Below are 21,691 nucleotides of genomic sequence, written 5' to 3'. Positions count from 1 at the left end.
CAATGTCTGCAGATCCTGTTTACACTGCCAGACCTCCTCTGCCCGTGTGGGCGGCTATGATGCTGCCCCACTTCCTGTGGGCAGCAGAGCACCTCCCGGCACCTGGCTGCTGCCTCTCCCCAGCCAGCCCGCACTCTTGACTGTCCACTTGGTCCTTTGGTTCCTGCCTGGCCCTCTGGCCCTCCTCCTCCGGAACTATATTCATTCCCTCCATTTATTTTTTCTGAATAGGTCTTGGCTCTTCAAGGTCACCCTCCGGAGCTTCCCTGGTGGTGAGACGAGGCCCTGAGAACACGCTTTCCATTTTCCTCATGGCTTCGCACACTCCTGCACCCCACAACTACCTCTGCCTGCCTCTTCTCTTACTTTGCAGGGAGCTTCAGCGGGCAGTTACTGTGCTCTTTGTATCTTCATGGGCTTTTCTCAGAGGCAGTCGGTGTCACGGTTAAGAGCCAATGCCAGGTACAGACCTGTAACTCCAGCTACTTAGGAGGCTGGGCAGAAGGACTGAGAGTTTGAGGCCAGCCTGGGCAACTTAACACAACCTTATTTCAACATACAAAGGGATTCAAGGGCTGGGGAGATAGCTCAGCAGCACAGTGCCTGCCTGGCAAGCTCAAGGTCCTGAGCTCAATTCACAGTAGCAAAGAAAATAAAAGGTATCTAGGTGCTATGACACACACTTGTAATCCCAACACTTTAGGAGGATGCGGCAGGAGGATCACAAATTCCAGCCCAGGAACTTAGTGACTTAGAGAGACCTTGTTATAAAATCCTTAAAAAATAAAAGTAAAAATAAAGGAAGGCTGGGTATACCTTACCACAAAGGCCTTGAGTTTAATCCCTACAACTGCAATAGATAAATAAATAAATAGCACTGAGGGTGTAACTCAGGAGTACAGCACCTAGTGTGGCAACCCCACCACCACCAAAAAAACAACCAACCAAGGCTATCACTACCTGTGTGGCCTAGGCCTACCTCACCGACCTCATCTGGAAAATGAGGATGATCATATTTCTACCTTTGGAGAATTGTGATATTCAAATATATTTAAAACAGTCAAAGAGTACTTGATTCACTGTAAATATTCAAGACACATTAGCTATTACATTTATATTCCAAAATGCCTATTGCCACCTGGCAGATGTTGGTATATATTTATACTGGATGTCCAAATGATATATATATATAAAGCAAACTTCCAGCCTGAGGCCCTCAGCGAAGGCTTAATCAATAGAAGCTATTGTGGCAATTTGTGACTGTGGGTTGTTGTACCAAATGGAGAAAAAACAGCACTCAGGCTCATAGGCTGAGGTAGTTCAGATATTAATTAAGTGAACTGAAAAAACAGACCCTTGGATCTAACTGATAAAGGGGATGGTTTCAAAAACATCTTAGTCTCCAGTCAGAACAAGCCAAGGCAAGCTAGGCTCTTCCGAATGGTGCAGGGGCCCCACCCTGGAGGTGCTGGGCCGCTGGCTAAGCCCGGGCCAAGCATCAGCGGCCAGAGCCGAGCACCAGTGGTGCTTGAGCAAAGGAGGTGCCCCGCCTGTGCCCAGTCCTCAGCATCCCCCTACAGGAGCATCTCCTGCCATTATTACCTGCAGTGCTATGACACACTGCTGAAGGTAGTGTCAAAGGAAAGACAGCTTGAAATTCCAGGGTCATAGGAAGCAGCCAACTGAAATTGTATTTGTGGTAAATAGAGAAACTAATTTGGCACCAGGCATAGGATTTCTATCCTGGCTCTGTTGGAAGCTGGGTGCATTTCACCATCTGTAAAATCGTAGTCAACCTTCGTCACACAGGTGTTTCACCGTACTGTGTTAGCACTCATGACACGGGAACATTATATCGACTCTTAGGTCACCAATATCCATTAGCATTGCAGTGCTCAAAGCTGATTTCCTGTGCTTCACTAGCTTCCTGCCTTCTAGAAAGAGTGAAGGGAGGAGACAGAAAAACTAGAGGTTGAGCTTATTTGAATGCATATAAATCATTAAATGAAAAAAGTCTCTGAAACGTAGATTTATTCACATGACAGTTGTTGACATTGTATAGTCATCAAAAATAAGAATGATGCTGCTTTTAAAATTCAGGGGTGAATGTTCCATCTCTTGTCAAATGGGATGAAAAGCCAACCAACCCACCCCTGTACCCATGTTCTAATCCTTTATCAAACCACATGTAATCATTTTAAAACACCACCTCAATAAAAAAGAGAAAGGAAATCTTATTTGGGGGCAATTAGTAGTGCAAGACTCTTCTAATGTGTGTAATTGTAACTAATCAATGTTTGAGAAAACTTAGTAGCTTCACAAAGATATTTTAGGCACCTGTTTTATGCAAGCCAGTACCCTGGGCCTAGAAACTAAGCAGGAAAATAAATACTGCCTTCCTTTCCTGAAAGCAGGCCTTTATCATTTCTGGCAGCAATCACTGGCTGATGCTATTGTGAATGCCACAGTCATTTTATTCAAGAAACTATTGAAAACGAAAGGACATCAGGCCTCTATAATTTTGTTATGAGTTTGAGAAAACAGGAATCTGTCTTTGCTGACAGGAATAAGGGCAAACTGAATGGAAAAAAAAAAATGTAGTACCCAGTGGTCTCAGGCTGCAAGATGAAAAATGCCTCTTGCAGAGAGAGGAGGAAGACAACTGCAAATTAGAAAGCAAGCAGAGCCCGAGGAGATGCTTAGAACACTCATCTAGGGGTGGCAGACAGTCAGCAGATAGCCACATAACGCCGGGCAGAGCTAAGCGCTAGAAGAAAAATAACAGCGTCAAAAGGGAGAGCGGGGAAGCAGGTGTGTGCAGCCCGCAGGCAGGCGTGTTTCAGCGGGGGCGCTGGGAAGGCTTTCTGAGTCCGGAGACCTATGACTGGAATGAAATGCATAGAACATTCCAGAAGAGGGAGCCATAAGTGCCGAGTCCTGGGAGGAGAATGTGAACACTGATGGGAAAAGAAAGGATGGATGTGAGGGTGGTAAGAAGTCGCAGGAGATGAGGTTGGGGAGGTGACAGGATGTGGAGAAGGCAGATCTGGGATTCGTCTCTATTGAAAGCAATGCTTCTGTTTATCTCGGTGAGCCAGTCCTAAAATAACTGACATCAGCGTGCTATTGGGATGGCATCTTACTCAGAGGCGCAACAATCTAAATTTCAGGTCCCTGCACCCCAGATCCGTCAGGGATTCCTTAGAAGCAGCCTGGCCTCCTTCCCCTGATCAAAACAATTACAATTCACAAAGTAGCTTTCAGTCAGCAGTCACCAGGACATTGCCACAGAGCCAAGGGAAAGAATTCATTTACACGGTCCCTGCTTCTTTGTGTCCAGGCGGGTTGTGTGGGTTCGGTTACAAGCAGTCTCCATCCCAGGCTGCCATGGGGAAAACAAATGACCATCTGGCCTCCACAGCAGAAGGCATGATCTGTCTTTGGCCAAGAGTCATGCGAAGGCTGATGCCCGGGCTCCAGAAGGGACATTCAGGGGCTGAACTTGCCAAATGAATGTTGAATGTTGATCACCTCTGGTTAAAGCTACGTGTCAATCCTTCCAGAAGTGGCCACAGATGCAGCTCTGCTTTTGCCGAGTCCACTCAGCTCACACATGCCCCTCCAATCTGCAGGTCTATGCTTGTCTCGTTGTCTTTCATAAATGATGTTTATTTTTCAGAAAAATACACGAATGAAGCCCGATTTGGCTGGATGTCAGAAATGACTTGTGGGCTAAGCCCACCATATCTGGATTGGAGTGAAGGCGTGCTGTGGTGAACTCAAGGAGACCAAAGTGAAGAAAAGACTCCTTAGACATGGTCTTTCTTGTATTTAGAAACAGGTTTGCAGTATAGTATAATTTATAATTTTAACTATAACAAGAGCTTAGTGATAAGCAGCATTTAAAAAAAAAAAAGCAAAGCACATTGAGCAAGTTCCCTTAAATACCATGAAACATAAGTAGTGCTGCATTATGACTCAGAACTCACCTCATACACTGGATTTAGAAACTGGCAAAGGCTATTTTCTGGGAAAAGTTATTCTGTTTCCCTAAGTAAAAATAAGGTATAATTCCAAGACAAACCTTGTGAGATGATTAGAAAAAAGGATAAATGCATGCTCCTAGACACACTGTTCCATATGACAGCCTACCTGGAGGAGACAGATGTGTGTCAGGCAGCAAACAGGTCTCAAGTCCGCCCTCCCCCGTCCTCCTCTGTGCCCCGCACGCTGACATCTACAGTCCGTCACTGTAGTTTCCTGTTTTCCTGTCCTCTACTTAGCTCCGACCTATGGGGGCCGGCGAGGAATATTCGTGGGGAGACACAGTCCTGGTAATTTGCCTCCCTACTTCCTCCCAGTGGCACCAGTTTCTGGGCCTCTTTCCATTTCTCACTCCTGAGAGTGGCTCCCCATCTTGCCAGTCCTTGGTACCTCAGTGTCTCGCAGATGTATGTATAGTTACTTCCTTAATTTCTTCAAATTCAAACCTTTTTTAATGTGTCCTACAGGAATCCTGATTGAAACAAGATATAATGGTAGGCACTCCCCAGATCTACTCTTCCAAAGAAAGCACCAAATATAAACATGAAAACTCCCAGAAAAAGTGTAGGTTGATTATGAGAGTTTTATCATTCAGTGTATTGAATCTTTACTAAAATATTCACCAAAATCCAGAGACCATAACAAAGGAAAATTGGGAGTGAAGATAATACTTGGGGAAGACAAACAGTAAAAGGGGGGGAAGCTAGTCTCCTGATTTGGCCAGTCTCAAATTCAGCCTCACACTCAAATCATGTGCTGGAGGCTGGACTATTCAGAAAGAATGCGTTTAGGGTAACGGTGATTACGGAATTACAACTGCTAGGCTAGAACCCTGTGGGAGCAGGTTGAGGTTCTACATAGATTTTATTGCTATATATTTGCCTCTTCAAACCACTTTTACTGCAATCCCACAGGTTTCAGAATGTTGTTGCCATTTTTATTTATCTAAAGCTTTTTAATATTGATGTTAACAGTGTGTTAATTTGGATATATCTGTGAATTTCCCAGAATTCCCCCTGAATTTCCTCACTGTGGTCAGAAGAAACACTGGATACTTCTCAGTCATCTTAAACTGTTCAGATTTGTTTTGTGGTATGTGATCTCTTCTGCACAAAGTTGTGTACTTGAGTGTCCTGTTTTCGGATGGAATGTTCTGTACATGTCTGTAGGTCCCTTAGGTCTGGAGTATAGTTGAAGTCTAACCTGGGCATGTCCATTACTGAAAGTAGGGTAATGAAGCCCCTTACTATTTTAGTATTATGACCTATCTCTCCCTTCAGGTCTATTAAGACTTTATATATTTAAATGCTGCAATATTGAGTGAATACATATTTACAAATGTATTCTCTTGATAAATTTGTCATTATATGTCTCTATTTTTTTTGCTTAAAGTCTTATTTTGTCCAGTGCAAGTATAGCTACCCCCATTCTCTTTTCGTTTCCTTTTTCATGGACTATCTTTCTTCCTGTACCTTCTGTGCATGTCTGCTGTGGTGTCTAGTTATTCCTCCAAAGCCTCATGCAGTCAAGGGGCAACTTTTGGAGTTTGTGACTGATTCTTGATCCAAGGTTCGGATTATGGGCATGAGTGCCCTGGGCTAATACTCTGCATTACAACGTAAGGCATAGGGCAGGGAGAGAGGCTGGCTAGCTGCCTGAGCTGCGGCCACTCCTGTGCTTTTGCTCCTCACCTGGCCTCGGAACAGCTGCCCTCTGTGCCCTGTGCCTCTCTGCCTTGAAGCCAGCTGAGCATGGACTGAAACTTTCAGTAACTGTGAGCTAAATAAACCTTTCCTTCCTTCATTTTGGGTATTTTGTACCAGCAGCAAGAGAAAAGTAACTGAGACAAAGTTCTTAAAGGTGAAGTGAGTGTGCTGTACACAGTGTATAGCTAGGTCTTATCTTTTTAACCCACTCAATCATTCTTGCTCATTTTTTTCTTCTTTCTATTTATTTATTGTATTTTAGGGAAGGGTCTACAGGGTGTTCAGGGTCTGACTACTAGATCAGACTTGTAGTGGTCCGCCTGTTTACAGCCTCCCAAATGCTGGGATTACAGGCTCCTGTCACCACTCCCAGTCTCAATTGCCATCTGTGTGCGCCCCGGGGGCGGCACTGGCACGACAGGCCTGGGGGTTGAACCTCCAGCCCTTGCACCTGCTTGCAGGCGCTTTAATCCACTGAGCTGATTGGCCAGCCCTTTTTCTTTTTTAAAGAATACAGTCAATTTACATTCAAAGTAGTGAGTGGTACAGAGGACTTACTACTGCCATTTTGTGGTTTGTGTTCTGGTTTTGTGGGACATAATTTGTTTCTGCTTCTCTGTCTTGCTTTGTAATCTGAGGGGCTTGCAGGTTAGCTCAGTAGTTTAAGCACCTGCTGGGCCAGTCAGTTCGATCCCCAGCTCCCCATGCCTCACCACACCCACCCTTAAGGCAGCCTGAGCCAGCCCCCCCCCCAAAAAAAAAATCCTTTGCACTCTGATGACTTGTATACTGGTATTTGTTGAATGCTTTGCATTTGTTTTGTGTATCACTGCACATTTTTTCACTCTGTGGTTATCATGATCTTTGCAGAGAAGTAAATTCATGTGGTCATATCCCCATGGCTTACAATTAGTAAGAATGTAAAAGCCATAAAGGGAGAAAAATTTCCTAAGCAAACAAAGAAGCTTCAATAACCCCTTTGCAGAAACTTAAGAATGCCAGTGTAGGAACTCAATTTTTAAGGTAACTAAGTTTCCTTACGTCAGTGTATGCTAAGATTAGGAACTACAATCTGCAATCCTTACAGCATCTGGAATCTGCACAGTGGGTGTGCATGCAGCACAAGAAGCATCGCATGTCTGATTTGGCATGCTCCTCTTATGTTCAGACCTTGCTATGTGATAAGTGAGAGGTTCCTCCGAGTCGTACTTTACAAAGTTCTTCAGGCATTTTCCCCTACCAAGTAGGCATTTTTTGAAGTGCTCAGGGCATGATTACACTAATATGAACATTTTATAGTAATACTGACTTTCTAAATTTTTCAAGAGGAAATTTCACTGTTGGTCAAAGTTCCTGGGGTGGAGCTCAATAGTGCACTGGCTGGGATGAAGTGGAGCCGGCAGAGACTTGGGGAGAACAGTCCTTCTTCAGATGACCTACTGTGGCAGGAGTTGGGAATCCGCAGAAAACATGTCTGAGAGGGAGAAGCGGTGGATGTCACACACTCTTTCCTTTTATTTTGCTTCCGTTCTTTATGTACTGCTGTTATACACTGTTGCACATCACCCACCACACAGAAACAAAAGCTTGTCTAAAAAAAAAAGAAAAAAAGAAACAAAACCTTGTCTTATATATAAACTCAAAGCATAGTATCTTTTCCATAACCAGGTTCTAATTTTTACTTCTTTTTTTTTTCTTTGTGTGGAACCGGGGATTGAACTCAGGCCCTTGTGCTTGCCAGGCAAGCACTTATTCTACTGAGCTATCTCCCCAGCCCTACTTATTTCTATTTAATCTAAACCTTCAGAAAAAGTGACAAAATCACCTAAATTTGAACTTTCAAATCTGACATCCTTCCCTGTACTCCACTGTGTGAAATACTTCCGATACTGTTTTGGACATTTTAATTACAACTGAAGCTTCTCTCAAGCCTGTTCCCATACCTAGGTCAGGTCCTCATACCAGGTCAGTACCAGAGCTACACTAACTAAACTGTTCTGGTGATGGTTGTGTATGCTGTTCAAATGTTTCAGTGTTTTGGGCACATGGCAGCCTGCACCTTCTGGCCTCTTTGTGACAGTGAAAATCCGCATGGCTGGATTTGACCAGATTGAGAAGCGGTGTTTGTCAGTTCTGGCCTGGAGTGTTTAATCACACTTGCTTTCTACCACAGTAACCAGTCATTTTTTAATAATGGGAAAATGAAATCAAGATAGGAAACCACACTGCCCAACAGTCCACACTGGACACTGAAGATAAGCAGATTAGATGTGACAAGCCATTCAGATGTGAAGTTGCACAGACAGCGTAGCCCACCTGGCCTGACTGATACACTTTACCCATCCTAAACATTGCTGCCAGTTCTGCTGCTTATGTTATTCCTCAGGCCAAGCAATCTGTTTCTAAGTATCAAAGGATGAATCTTTAGTGTGCCCTTCAGGCCTCTGTTTATTATCTTGGGAGGGTTGGTACAAGGATTGAACTCAGGGTCTTTGTACAGAGCTATAGATGCCCATTCCTTTGAGATAAGTTGCTAAGTTGCTGAGGCTACACTTGCATTTGATCCTTCTGCCCTGGCTCCTCTCCCAGAGTGCTGGCATTGCAGGTGAAACCATACCTGCTTTTAGGCTTCTATAACTTGGCCTAACCCTACTTGTGTGGTTTCAGCTCCCACCAGGCCACTACAAAGCAAGTGAGCTTGCCAAGCACTCAGTGAGCAGCCCCCACGGGCTCTGCCGTTGGTCTGTCTCCTCTCTCCAAGGCCCATGTCTAGCATGTTCAACCAGTGAAGAATGCCCAGAACTGAAGCCCCAACATGTGTGTTCTTGCTGACTGTTAACCCACGTATCCGTGTATTTCATTAACAGCTAAAATTTTCCATATTAATCTTGCTGAATTCTGTCTTGTCCCTCTTTCCGAACTATTAAACCAAAGCTGGAGCTTTTCACTTTGCCACTCTTGACTTCTAACCCGTATGTTCCTTCTCCTTATCTCTGTGCTGTATTCTAGGTAATTTCTGCACGCTCTGACTTCCAGTTCATAGTCCGAGCAGCAGACTTGTCTTACGAGCACCAGGGTTTCCCTCTAGTGTAGTGAATTTTGGTTAATACACCAATTCCATATTACCAAGCATTTCTGGGTATCCAAAAGTAGAAAGACTTTCAGGTTATCTTATAAAAGTCATAATGCCAAAAACAAAAGACCTAGTAACATGTTTTACACATACTTTTATTTGTTGAATAAATGAATATTTGTCCATATGTACATAACCACGTAGAGCGAGCACTAGATTTAGAGCAAAATATTTGGGTTCTAATATGCAAAGCCACTTACCAGCTATGAGGGCTCAGGCAAAGAACTTAATCTAAGCTCAGCTTCCTCAACTGTAAAACTAGGCTATACAGACCCATGCGGCCCTCCACATAGGTTTATTGCAAGGTCCAAATGCAGAAACATGTGAAAGTGCTATGATTACAACTTAGAGCAATACAAATATAACTGTAACGAGTAACAGCAATCAAACTTCAAGTTGAGGAATACTTAATCACACCCTTGGATTGTACTGATGGAGTCAAAAAGGAAGTGACAAATAGCTGATTATTAATGAGAATGAATACACCATTCTTCTGAGCAGGAAGAATTTGGCAGTACCCTTTGGTCTGTCCCAGCAATAAATCACTTCCTTAACTTCAGGAAGGTGTCAGAGACCCACCATCAATAACTCTCTCACAGAAGCACAAGGGCCAAATGTCCCACGTTTATTTACATATTAAATGTGTTTAATACAGTTATGATGGATGCAGTGTGTAACACCTGACAGCAGCAAGACCTTCTGAGGAACCAAACACTGACTACATTCTATCATGCAAGTATCTATATATACACAAAAGAATTTTTCTTACAAAAAAAAAGGTAAAAAACATGTTCAGGGATAAATACAAGATATAAAATGCAAAAGAAACCACAAAACAATAACAAAAAAAACACACATACATTGAACTGCCAGAGAACTACAAACAGAAGGGACAGAAGAGTACCTCTGTGATGCTTCAATAAGCGGGACTACAGATGCGAGCTGTACTTACTGAAGTGACTAAAGAAAACCCAGGTGGCTCAGTGCTTCATCTAATGGCCAATTGCACGTGCAGGCTGCTGCACTGTAAGTCGGTGGTTAAAGCTGTGCATCCCAACTCTAAGTACCAGAACGTCTGGCAGCAGCACCCAGAACAGGAAACGCCAACTGGTTAGACAGCAAAGGGTTAAGTCAACTATGACTTTTTTTCTCCTATCAAGAGCCAAAGAAACACTTGATACTCTTCTTTGTGTGACAGTTAGTAAGTTACATGACAAAAGCCTGACTGGACATCTACTGTTCCAACTGCATATCTGTAACCTTTACAGTAGTCCAGCCCTGTGAAAGCCTTACGTCCTTGTACTCCTGAGTCAGCTTTGCAGATGTGCCCTCAAATGATCAGCCTCGTGTTTGTTTTTCTTTTTTTGGCGGAACCAGGGATTGAACTCAGATCCTTGCGTTTGCCAGTCAAGCGCTTATCCTACTGAGCCATCTTACCCACTGCTGGGGAGAAGGTCCCTGCAAGGCTACTTTAAACATACCTGGTTGGGCGCTGGGTTGGGCGCGGTCGGAGCCGCCCTTGAGTGAGTGCAGCTGTCTCCCGGCCGGGCTGGTGGGCAGGCACGCTGGGAGCAGCGCTAAGACACTTAAAGTTCCTAGTGTTTTTGAGACCACGATCACCTACACTTCATGTAGTGAATTCTAAAAATTAAAAACACTAAAAAAGGCATTAATATTAGCCTCTGATTAGTGAACCCATTCAAATTTGTAACATACAAAATGGTTTATCTGAATTCAGGAACTGCCCCTAAGAACTCTGTTTTAAAGAAACAGTACAAAAAGAAAAATTCTAACCCAAAAAACTCAAAACATTTTCCACTAAATACTGATACAAACATGTAACAAAGAGTATAAAAGTTATTCATTTAAATATATACAAACTCTTTTAAACTCAAATACTGTCATGATACTTATGGAGGAGATAATCTGAGGTGAGGAGGGTACACTGGGAGGAAATATATTGCAACAGCCTAGACAGTACTGTCAACTCTATTATACTGCAAACTCGTAACAAAAATGTTTGTTTAATTCCAATGTGGACAGGATTTTCCGTGTGGAACATGTGCGGCTATTTCTCAGCGGAGCTCATTCTTTTGGACTTAATGAAGGCCATGCCGTGTGTCCGCATGTGCGTGTTTAAGGCAGCTTCTGTTTCGAAGGTCTTTGCACACACCTTGCACTTCCTGTCTGACGCGGCGCCGTCAGGGGCCTCGTCCCCGGGGCCAGGCTTGTTCTCTTGCTGGCTGTCCTCCCCGGCCCCATTCTGCGTGGACACCGGCTGAGGCTCCTTGAGCTTGTGCACGATGAAGAGGTGCCGGGACAGCGAGACATGGGACGTGTAGCAGAGGCCGCACTCCCGGCACTGGTAGGAGGAGCCATCTGACTTGTGCTGGGGGATGTGCTCGTGGAACTGCAGCAGGTTCTCGGTGGTGAAGCCGCACACCGCGCACTTGTGAACCTTGAACACATTGATCTTGAGCTTTTTCAGTGGTTGAGTGATGGCTCCTCTGGGAGGTCTGAACTCTAAAACCGGTTCTTCCAACTTCCGCTTGGGACTTGGGACCTTCCGGGGAGAAACATAACAAATAATAACTGAATCTGTGCTGTTGTATTTGCAAAGAAAAAGGAATCTAGCTTTAATAGATCCCTCTGACTAAGAGACAACTTCCCCAAGTCAACGTAACATGTGTAAGCTACATGAGCAGGCAGACCCCTAGAGGTGTTTCTGGAAGGGCACAGAAGAAAGTTAAGAAAAGTCGCCTTTCAGGAGATGCTAAGGGGTCAAAACGGGTATGGAGGGGGATTCACCATCACTTATACTTTCATGTATGACCTTAAGCTTTTAACTGTAACTGCATGCATGGCTAGATGAAGAGAAAGCATGGACAAACAGGTCAACATTGTGGAGAAAGCAGCTGTAATGTCTGACCTTGGTGTCCTCCTTTATTTCGGTCTCCTCCTCATTGGTGGCTTCAGACATCTCCTTGACATCTGGGTCCTTGATTCCATGCATCAGCTGGATGTGTTTCTCCAGCATCAGTCGCTTGGTGAAGGTCCTCCGAGAGTCTGGGCAGTGCCTGTGGGGCAGGAAAGGGGACACCACCCTGCTATGGTGGACGGCTGCAGCTGGAGGGCTGGTGCGAAAGCCCCAGAACCCGTAGACAGCCACCATGAGCTAAATCAGCACCCGTGGCTCAAGGAGAAACAAGCAATGTTGCTATGGGCCACAGTTCCCAGTTTGGGAAAAGGGTTTTTAAAAAACGACCTGTATAAAAAGCTCTGTTTGACTAGAACTAGACTAATTTGCTTTAGTTGGAAAATTCTAGGTTTAGTCAAAGTATGACTTAATGTGTAATTCTATACTGAACTTAATTTTAAAACAAAATATTAAATTTTCAAAGTTTTCTTCACAACTGAGACTACCTTCGGTATTTAGACCATGATAAGAGCCAGAAGACAGACCATCCCCCCAGGCCAAGCTCACAGCTGTGAATTCCCCTGCCCTCGGCTGGCAGTGAGGGGGCAGCGCCCAACCCAGCTGTCTCCCCAGAGCACAGGCGTGACCTGGTGCTTACCTCCACAGCCCTCAAACAGGCCACGCTCAGAGCATGTCCCTAGCTCTGGGGCCTGGCACAGGTGTGCTTCCTTCACCAGTACACACAGGTGAAAATGTAGAAAGCTACACTGATCCATAACAGGCCAATTATTGAAGTTTTCATTTTATCTTGTGCCAAAAATACTGTCATTATGACAACAGTTTCAAAGATAAGAGTCTACTCTTTTCTTTTTAAAAAAAATTTTATTTATTTGTGTGTGTGTGTGTGTGTGTGTGTGTGTGTGTGTGTGTGTAGCTCAGTCCACCAGGGGGCGGGGCTGGCTGACATGTGGTGCTGGGGGTTTGAACCCTGGTCCCTGTGCTTTGCTAAGCTTGTTCTAAGTAGGTGCTTTAGACCACTGAGCCATCTCACCAGCCCCTCTACTGTTTTCTTAAATCAGAATAGTTTTAGAAATGTTAAGGACCATGCTGATTACAGATGCTATGTATCACATCAAGAACACCACTGCAGTGAAGTGGCAGAAAGCCTGGTCTTATCTGAACCAAAACTGCTACTGTCCAATAATGACAGGCCCAGAAACTGATGACTTCACATAAGAGACCTTCTGAGGGCATGACAGAGCTGGCACCACAGAACACAGGCTCTTGACGCATGAGGAGGCTTTTGCCCACAGTGAATTAAGTAGGAAGTCCTGTCACCTTATTGCCTCACAGTAACCTCACAGGGAAAGAAACAAGACCTATCGATGAAGGATTATGGGCAGGCCACTCCATTCTCTCCTTTCACAGTCCAGGCATCTTAAATTCTGATTCTTTTTATTCAGTCTCAACACGCAGACTAGGGGACACTGTCACCTCACCACAGTCACTTACCTCTTTAATTCCATTCCTGCTTGGCTACCTAGAGAACCTCCCCTAACTCACCAACCCCCGCAAACCCTCTCTGGGGTGACAGCCAGCTTCATGCCTGTCCCTGTGCACAAGCCCACAGCGCCTGCTCTGACCCTCTAGGTGCAGCATCACACACTGGCTCTCTAGACTCAGGAACCTAGAGATCTCTCTCAAGAGGAGCACCTTGTTCTAACAACCCTCTTGAGTGGGTGACAAAGATTGTCCATTAACGATAACATAGCACATCTGGCCTGTACATATGAACAGCCAGCCAGCCACTGACCTATGAGAGTTTATGGCCCACTTGGTTCCTTACATGTGTCTGGTCTCAGCCAACAGCAAGTATTCCCCACGGGCTTAGGACTTGGTCTGGACTGGACCTTTTCCAGGCCTCCTCTGAACCTGAGCAAACTGACCTGTCAAGTCAATCTATGATGCTGCCCAATCACTATGTGCAGGGACAAAAATGTCTCTACTCCCCACCAGTAAACCAGACACCTCCACTCCCAATTCTCAGCAATAAAAATGTCACTGAATAATATAAAAATCTGATGTATGTGGTCTACACAAGTCAGATGACCCAATCGATAAGACTGTATGCCAAAATGGAATACAGTCAAAAAATCTAATCTAAGAGCTGACCAGATAGCTCAGCAGATTAAAGTGCCTGCTTAGGCAGAGCACAGGGGCTGGGGTTCGATCTCTGGCACCACAAACCATGCTGGCCCCACCCCTGGGGCACACTGAGATAGCAACTGAGACTGGGTGTGTTGGTGCACGCCTGTAATCCCAGTGCTTTGGGAGGCTAAAAATAGGAGGATCACTAGAAGTCCGATCTACGTAGCGAGGACCCTGTAGACCCTGTACTAAATACAAAAAAAGAAAGAAAAAATATCTAATCTAAAATTGGAGCGATGAAGAGGAGTCAAAAGTTTAAGGGTAAAGTATGAAAACACAGCTGAGGATGGTGGTACACATCTATCATCTCAGCTACCTGGGAGGCTGAGGCAGAAAGATTACAGGCTCGAAGCCATTCTGGATAATTCAGCAAGAACTTGTCTCAAATTTTTAAAAACTGGGTATTTCCTGAGTTCAATCTGTAGTACAACAAAAGCAAACAAAACACTCTGAAAGGCGCTGGCAACCCTTTCCCCATACTTCCACACTGAAGATCACAACTTACGAGCAGGTATAAACCTTCCTGATGCCTTTGTGCTTGATCCTGTTGTGGCGGCACAGGCTGTGGGAGGAGCTGAAGGATTTGTCACACTGGCGGCATGGGTGCTTCTTCATTTGCTATTGAGAGAGGAGAGGGCACTTTAAGAACTTCCAGGCACTGCAAGTTAAATGCTACTTAGAAATACAGTAACAAAAGCACAAAGTCTTTTTTAAAAAACATAGTTAAAATGGGAGCTGCTCTGGGATAACCATGAAGGGGCCAACTTTAGGAAGGTGAGATAAAGAAAGAAATTACATTTCTCCCTAGACACTTAAGTTTTAATACAAATGTCCAAGTGTGTGTAATAGATACATCAATGCAGTGTTACTCTTTTCTGCAAAAAAAAAAAAAAAAAAAAAAAGAGTAAGTGCTTTTTTTTTTTAAAGAGACCAATATATAAAACATACAGCTAGGGAGATAGCTTGGTGATCTAAGCACCTGCCTGCAAGCATAAGGCCCTAGGTTCTATCCCTAGTACTGCATTCTGTGCCACCATGTGGGCCACTGAAACCCGGTGTGGAGGCACACACCTGTAATCCCAGTGCTGGGAGGCTGACACAGAAGAAGCTATGAGTCTGAGATGAGTAGTGAGACCCTGTACCAAATAAATAAATAAATAAATAGGGTTTTTTTTAATTAAGAAAAAAATACTATATTTAGCAAATAAAGCCATTACTTATTTGTTGTTAAAAGAAAGAAGATGCCCCTTTATCCAATATTTAATTGGACATGTTATATTAAGTTAAGTCCCTGGATAACTTTAAGCATATTAAAGCTTTATCCAGGGGCCAGGGAGATGGCTCAGTGGAATAAGTGCTTCCCTGGCAAGCGCAAGGGCCTGAGTTCAATCCCCAGTTCCGCACAAAAATAAAAGCTTTATCCATCAATGATAGATATTCATTATATAATGGAAGAGCGTCCTTTAAGTTTTACTTTAAGGAAGTTTTCAGTATGTGTAGCTAGTAGGTAAGAAAGCACGCTCACACATTTGTATGAAAAGCTATTAAACACATAACTCTAACCTTTATTTGCATTTAAAAGTTTCCCACTTGGCTAAGAGATAATTACATTAATTAAATGTATTTCTGTGTAGAACATATAAGGAAATCAGCTGCTTAACTTTAAAGCAAATTCTTTGAGTATGACATGCATAATGTAAAACAGTGTCACATCACAAGAAAGTGAAATTGTCAGAGCTTCACTTTACATCACGAACGGAACAAAACTGGCTCAACTCATTAAAAATAAGGCTGCAGTGGTAATCCATTCTCATGCACAATAACCTTACTATTTTTGGCAGTAAGTGCTATAGAAGCAATTGCAAGATAAGTGATAAATACTATTTTTTGAAGTTTTTTACTAATCATCTCAGAAGTAAGTTTTTAAATTGGCAAACAAACCTACTTAAGGGATGAAAATCTGGCTCTCGAGAACCAGAGATTGGTGGCCCCTGTCGCTGTTCACATCGTGTGACCCAGACCCACAGACGGGTGCTCATCCTATCAGTAGTAGCACCCCCTAACCATAAGGTGGGTTACAATAGCACCTTCCTCAAGGCGTGGGCAGGAAGACAGGCAACTAGTCAAAGGGGACGTGTAGCAAAGTGACCAGTACAGCTATCTAAGTTTCATTAAGACCAGGAAATTGTCTTTTTAATAAAGCAAACTAGTCTAATAGTTATGTGAAAGTATCCTGAACCCAAAGGGAGATATTTTTTTCTCTACATTAAACATAAAAATTGTGCCAATGTTTTTACTGTTTTTCTAAGAATAAAACCCTAATTCTGAGACACATGGCCCCTGCTTCATGAAGGTATTCCTTCATGTGTTTTCATCACATGAAACAGAGCAGTCACCTTTCATCTATTTATGTAGCCAAAAATGAGTAAAAGGCAACAAGTTGTTAGCTTTGAATAAAGCTTGAAAAATCACTAACAATAATTCCATATTAACATTTTTTGTGGTACCAGAGACTGAACTCAGGACCCTGCACTTGCCAGGCAGGCACTTATTCTACTGAGCTATTTCCCCGGCCCATAATAACATTTATTTTATTTTATTTATTTATTTTTTGTGGTACCGGGGATTGAACTCAGGACCTTGTGTTTGCCAAGCAAGTGCTTATTCTACTGAGCTATCTCCCCAGCCCCCATAATAACATTTAAAAATTAAACACTAATTTTTTTAACTTTATATATATTTTTTTTTATTTATTTTTTTTTACAACCTCAAAATCCCATGTTTATTACAAAGGCAAATGGTGATTCTTATGGTGAGTTTATCGGTAGGATTTCTGGTAACGAGCACGGGCACCAGGACCTCCAAACTTTTTGGATTCGCAGCGTCGAGGGTCAGCTACCAACAGGGTCCGGTCATACTGGATGAGAATATCTTTGATCTCTTTCTTGGAAGCCTCATCAACATATTTCTGGTAATAGGCCACCAGGGCTTTGGAAATGGACTGACGGATAGCATAAATCTGGGCAACATGACCACCACCCTTTACACGGACACGGATGTCAACACCAGCAAACCGCTCCTTGCCCAGAAGCAGAACAGGCTCTAGTAACTTATATTGCAGCGTGCGCAGCTCGATCATCTCCAGGGGGCGCCCGTTCACCTTGATGAGGCCATTGCCCCGCTTGCAGTGTGCCACCGCTGTGGCTGTCTTCTTGCGACCGAAGACTTGCACGGACTGCAGCGGACCCTTGGACGGCATGGTTGCTAGCGCAGAGTCTCACTTTATATATTTTAGATCAATATCATAAATCCAAAGGGTCAAAACACAAGCTAACCTTCTGAAAGCAAGAGGGATGTGGCAAGTTAACTGTAATGGATGGGAGGGACATAAATGTATCTTTCTAGTACTACAACTAGGGGGGAACCGAGGCTCCAGATAATGGGAAACTGGACTCTCAGAGGTGAAGGGTTTAATACTCTTCTGCTGTGCAGATACATTAACAGTGAAGCAAAACCTTACTGGAGGAAATCCTCTGTGCACAGCGCAAGGAGCACAGTGGAGCTTACTGCACACAGAGGACAACACATGAGGCACTGTCTCTCTGTCACTCTATAAAAGCAGGCAGAAATGAGCTGCACCAATCCCCATATAGCAGGCTTCAGATTAGTGACGGAAACTGAGAGGCCGAGGGGTGCAAGCATGGCTTCCTGGACCGAGCCTGCCGGGGTGCCGTTACCCAGCCGCACAAGTGATGGGGTGGGGTGGGGGGCTCTCTGCCAGAAACCGGACCTAGAGGCTGGGGTACCTGAGGCAGGTGCTCTACCACTGACTTGCTTCTTTTGTTAAAACTTAAATACTAATTTATTCAAGATGCTTTATTTTCATAATTCTGTTTTCAATGTTATAAATTCATAACTGCTTAATCCAATGACGGAAAGCAATTCTTTTCTGTTGTTTTGTTTTTGTTTTGACATAGGGTCTTGTCCATGTGGTGCAGACTGGCCCTGGACTTGCTTATGTAGCCCAGCCTGGACTTGAACTCATTTTTTTTTTTTTTTAGAACTGGGGGTTGAACTCAGGCCCTTGCACTTGCCAGGCAAGTGCTTATTCTACTGAGCCATCTCCCTGGCCCCTTCACTGTTTTTTGATCAAGCCACAGGTATCTGGCGAGATGCCACTACACCTTTTCATGAGAATTTGATCTTGCTGCAAGAGGAATCTGCCTTACACCAACAAGAGCCTCCTTACTTAACTGCCAACCACCCAGCAACAGCCACACCCTATTAAATAGTACACAATTTCTTTAGGCCATGCTGGCACATGCTCTTCAGCTGTGCTTTATGAAAAAGAAAAGAACAGACCAGTTCTATAATTCAAACATAACTCAGCAACCGCTCCTCAGCAGTTAACGTCTAAGCCTCCACTGGGAAATGAACCCGTCCACTTGGGAAGCTGTTCTGTCACACAGGTCCCTGCCCCACCGGCCCTTTTTGCTGGGAACAAGGACTTTTCAGAGTCCAAGTAGATGCCTTGGAATCTCAGACAGAACCAAGGCCCACCAAACATCTCCTGTGCTTTTTCCTACACAGGTAGCTCCTTGACTCACAACTGGGGTGTGTTCCAATAAACCCATCCTAAGTGGAAAATGCATTTATTTATTTATTTATTTACTTACTTACTTATTTTTGGCAGAACCAGGGATTGAACTCAGGCCCTTGTGCTTGCCAGGGAAGCACTTATTCCACCCATCTCCCTGGCCCCTAGAAAATGCATTTAACGCCCCAGTAAGCCCCTGAAAATTTGGAAACTGAAAGCCAGCCCAAGTTGGGCACTGTCTGTACCTACATAATATAATCAAGTTTAACTGATAAGCCAAGCACAGCAGAGATTAATGACAAAACAACATTTGTAACAGTATACTATACTGCCGTTGTTTTTTGTTTTTGTTGTTGTGCGGACGGGGATGGAACCTGGGACCTTGCGTTGGCAAGGCAGGCACCTGTTGTGGTATGTGTCTCTCAAGATCTCACTGTCCTTCAGCTTTTCACCTAAACAAAGCACCCCTGGCATATGTGAACTGCCAGTGTCACTACGCTTGCACTTTGGAAAGTTGTCTCATAGAAGCACTGAAAAGCCCCAGCCCAGACAGCAGGTTAATATACAGAAAGGTCACCCGGGACAAAGGGATGATTCAGTTCTTAGGTGAGATGGCACAAGACAGCACACGATGCTGCTCAGAATGGTGCAATTTAAAACCTAGGCCTTGTTTGTATCTGGAATCTTCTACTTTATATTTTCATACTGTAGTAGTCCATGGATAACTGAAGGCACAGAAAGTGAAACTAGATGGGTAGGCACTACTATACTTACATAGGTTAACTCTTAAAGCTATGTAAGAAACTCAGGGCTGGGGAGATAGGTCAGAGGCCTAAGCACCTGCCTGGCAAGCACAAGGGCCCAAGTTCAATCCCTGGTACTACATGCTGTGTCAACCACTGAAACCAGGTGTGGTGGTGCACAACTGTAATCCCAGTGCTGGGGAGGCTTCAACAGGAGGATCACTATGAGTCTGAGATGCATAGCGAGACCCTGTACCAAATTAATTAATTAAAAGACAGTAAAAAATAAAAAATAAAAGACAGTGATTATGGGTCATATGGGTAGCAATAAAGCTTCCTGGTATTTTTTCAAATTTGGGTTTTTAAACCATGTGAATATAATACACATCACGAAATAATTTCTTTTGTCTTAAAAAATTAAAATTAGGCTGAGCATGGTGACACCTGTAATCTCAGCAGTTAAGAGCCTGAGGCAGGAGGACCACCATGAGTTTGAGGGCAACCTGAACTACATAATGAGTTTAAGACCAGCCTGAACTATACAGTGAAACCTTGTTTCACAACACTCCCTTTAAAATTAAAGTTAGGCATATTCTGTATAAGTTATAAAACGTACAACTTGCCCTCCTAGTCCTAGGAGTTTTGACAAATGGATGCAGCTGAGTAACTGTCATGGTACACAAGCTCTACCGCAATCGCCCTGGATGCCCAGGAGCCCCAGCAGGGCCCATCCCCTCGTCGAGTTGGCTCAGGGCCACCACTGCCTACTCTGCATCCCTCTAGTTCTGCTGTTCCACCTGTCACGTGCTCGAAGCTCCACACTACAGCAGGAAGCCTTCTGTGTCAGTCCCCTCTACCCAGTGCAACAGGCTGAGAACTCAGTTTGTTTGCTTCTGCTGCACAGAAATGCCCACTGCAGGGATGTGCCCCAGTCTGCTGACCGCCTGCCAGCTAACGGATGCCGAGGTGGTTTCTGGCTTTTGGAAATAATGAATAGAGTACCCACAGTGCTTTGGGTGGGCATATGACTTCATGAGTGTTGGACGGATATAGGAACAAGGTTACTGAGCCATATGGTGGAGCAAACAGCTCAGGCTGCCTGCACCCTGCTCAACATTCGGTGCCACCCTTTATTTCAGTTTTTCTACAGGGCAGCTAGTAGTGTTTCATTATGGTTTTAATTGGCTTTTGTCTAATGACTTATGGTGTTAAGGTTCTAAAAAGTTTCACTGAACAGATAAAACCTACACAGTGTACCATGCCCTTCAAAGAAATGCCCTGACCACAAGTCTTGATTTCTACAAAAGGAATGTATCTGGGGCATTTTTACTCTCCCACAAGCTAACAGAAGCTATGAACTACTCTTGGATTCTTGCTTTATAGCACAGATAAAGTACTCACTAAGCCCTTAAGAATAAAGAGGGCTGGGAGCGGTGCTGAGCACCTATAATCCCAACACTTGGGAGGCAGAGGCAGAAGGATCGCCACAAGTTCAAAGCCAGCCTAAACTACATAGTGAGACCCTGTCTCAAAATAAATAAATAATAACTGAATATAACATTATCCATGAGAGAAATACTAATAGGTTGTATACAGTCATCACAAAATAAACGCAAGGCAAAAAAAAAAAAAAAAAACAACCAAAAAAACCTCAAAGCACTCCATGCTCTCCCCAAACTTCCACAAGACAGGCCACATCGGCATGTTTAGATGCTGCTAACATACTGAAATAGGAGTGGCAGGAGAGCCAAGGGGCAGGGAACGGGGAGGACTCAGACAGAGGAAGGCGGGAGCTAAGTCCCTGCCCGAGACAGATGTAGAGCTTACAGAGCCTACGGTGGAGGAGGCAGAAGGGACCAGGAAACTGAGAGTTTCCACTTCCAAAGGGAAAGTGTACAGCACATGTGGTACAGAGGGGCCTTCATTTTTTTTCTCATTCAATTATAAAAGTAATAAATGTGTACTGCAAAACAAACATGAATGATGCCTTCCAATCTCACCAATGTCAATTTCCAGCTACTGTATCTGTCCCATTTCCTTTCTAAATATATGTATACAATAGTATTTGAGTCTATTATTATAGATTTTAACCTAATTTTTGCCACTCTAAAAGAGAACACATCTACACGGTTTAATATCTCTATGCTCTTCTTAATGAGTACAGCATATTCCACTTCATAGTTTATCTTCTATTACTGATTTGGTTTGTTTCAATTTCTTTATAATTACAGATACAAATTTCTCTAGTCCACCAATTATTCCTGGAAGGAGCACCTAGCTTAGAAGCTGTGAAAGCTTCCAAGACTCTCTGATTCACTCTGCCAGTTGGTACTTGCTCCCCAA

At 43.8% G+C, this 21,691-nt stretch overlaps 2 protein-coding genes across 9 annotated transcripts in view; both read right to left on the bottom strand.

Moving 5' to 3' along the window:
* Nucleotides 1-8,960: 8,960 nt before the first annotated feature.
* Znf532 (zinc finger protein 532) overlaps nucleotides 8,961-21,691 on the bottom strand; it is a 123,379-nt gene continuing 110,648 nt past the window's right edge. For 6 of the 8 annotated variants that reach the window (XM_004647904.2, XM_023708194.1, XM_023708196.1 and 3 more), the window contains 3 exons: nucleotides 14,514-14,626; nucleotides 11,813-11,960; nucleotides 8,961-11,446 (listed from right to left, as the gene is read on the bottom strand). In XM_004647904.2, coding sequence (XP_004647961.1) covers nucleotides 10,952-11,446; nucleotides 11,813-11,960; nucleotides 14,514-14,626 — 756 coding nt within the window. In that variant the 3' untranslated portion in view covers nucleotides 8,961-10,951. The remainder of the gene's footprint in view (nucleotides 11,447-11,812; nucleotides 11,961-14,513; nucleotides 14,627-21,691) is intronic. The other 2 variants (XM_023708197.1, XM_023708198.1) reach the window with 1 other exon arrangement.
* Nucleotides 16,772-17,279, bottom strand: LOC101592676 (40S ribosomal protein S16). Its single transcript, XM_004647900.3, has one exon. The coding sequence runs from the start codon at nucleotides 17,265-17,267 to the stop codon at nucleotides 16,827-16,829; it is 441 nt and encodes a 146-aa protein (XP_004647957.1). The 5' UTR covers nucleotides 17,268-17,279; the 3' UTR covers nucleotides 16,772-16,826.

The sequence above is a fragment of the Octodon degus genome, unplaced genomic scaffold (assembly GCF_000260255.1).
Source record: "Octodon degus isolate 3935 unplaced genomic scaffold, OctDeg1.0 scaffold00339, whole genome shotgun sequence".
NCBI classification, from domain to species: Eukaryota; Metazoa; Chordata; class Mammalia; order Rodentia; family Octodontidae; genus Octodon; species Octodon degus.
This window is presented reverse-complemented; position numbering and strand designations above follow the sequence as displayed.

What these genes read in the sequence shown, in the direction of transcription:
- LOC101592676 (XM_004647900.3), bottom strand. Translation starts at nt 17,267, where the DNA reads ATGCCGTCCAAGGGTCCGCTGCAGTCCGTGCAAGTCTTCGGTCGCAAG.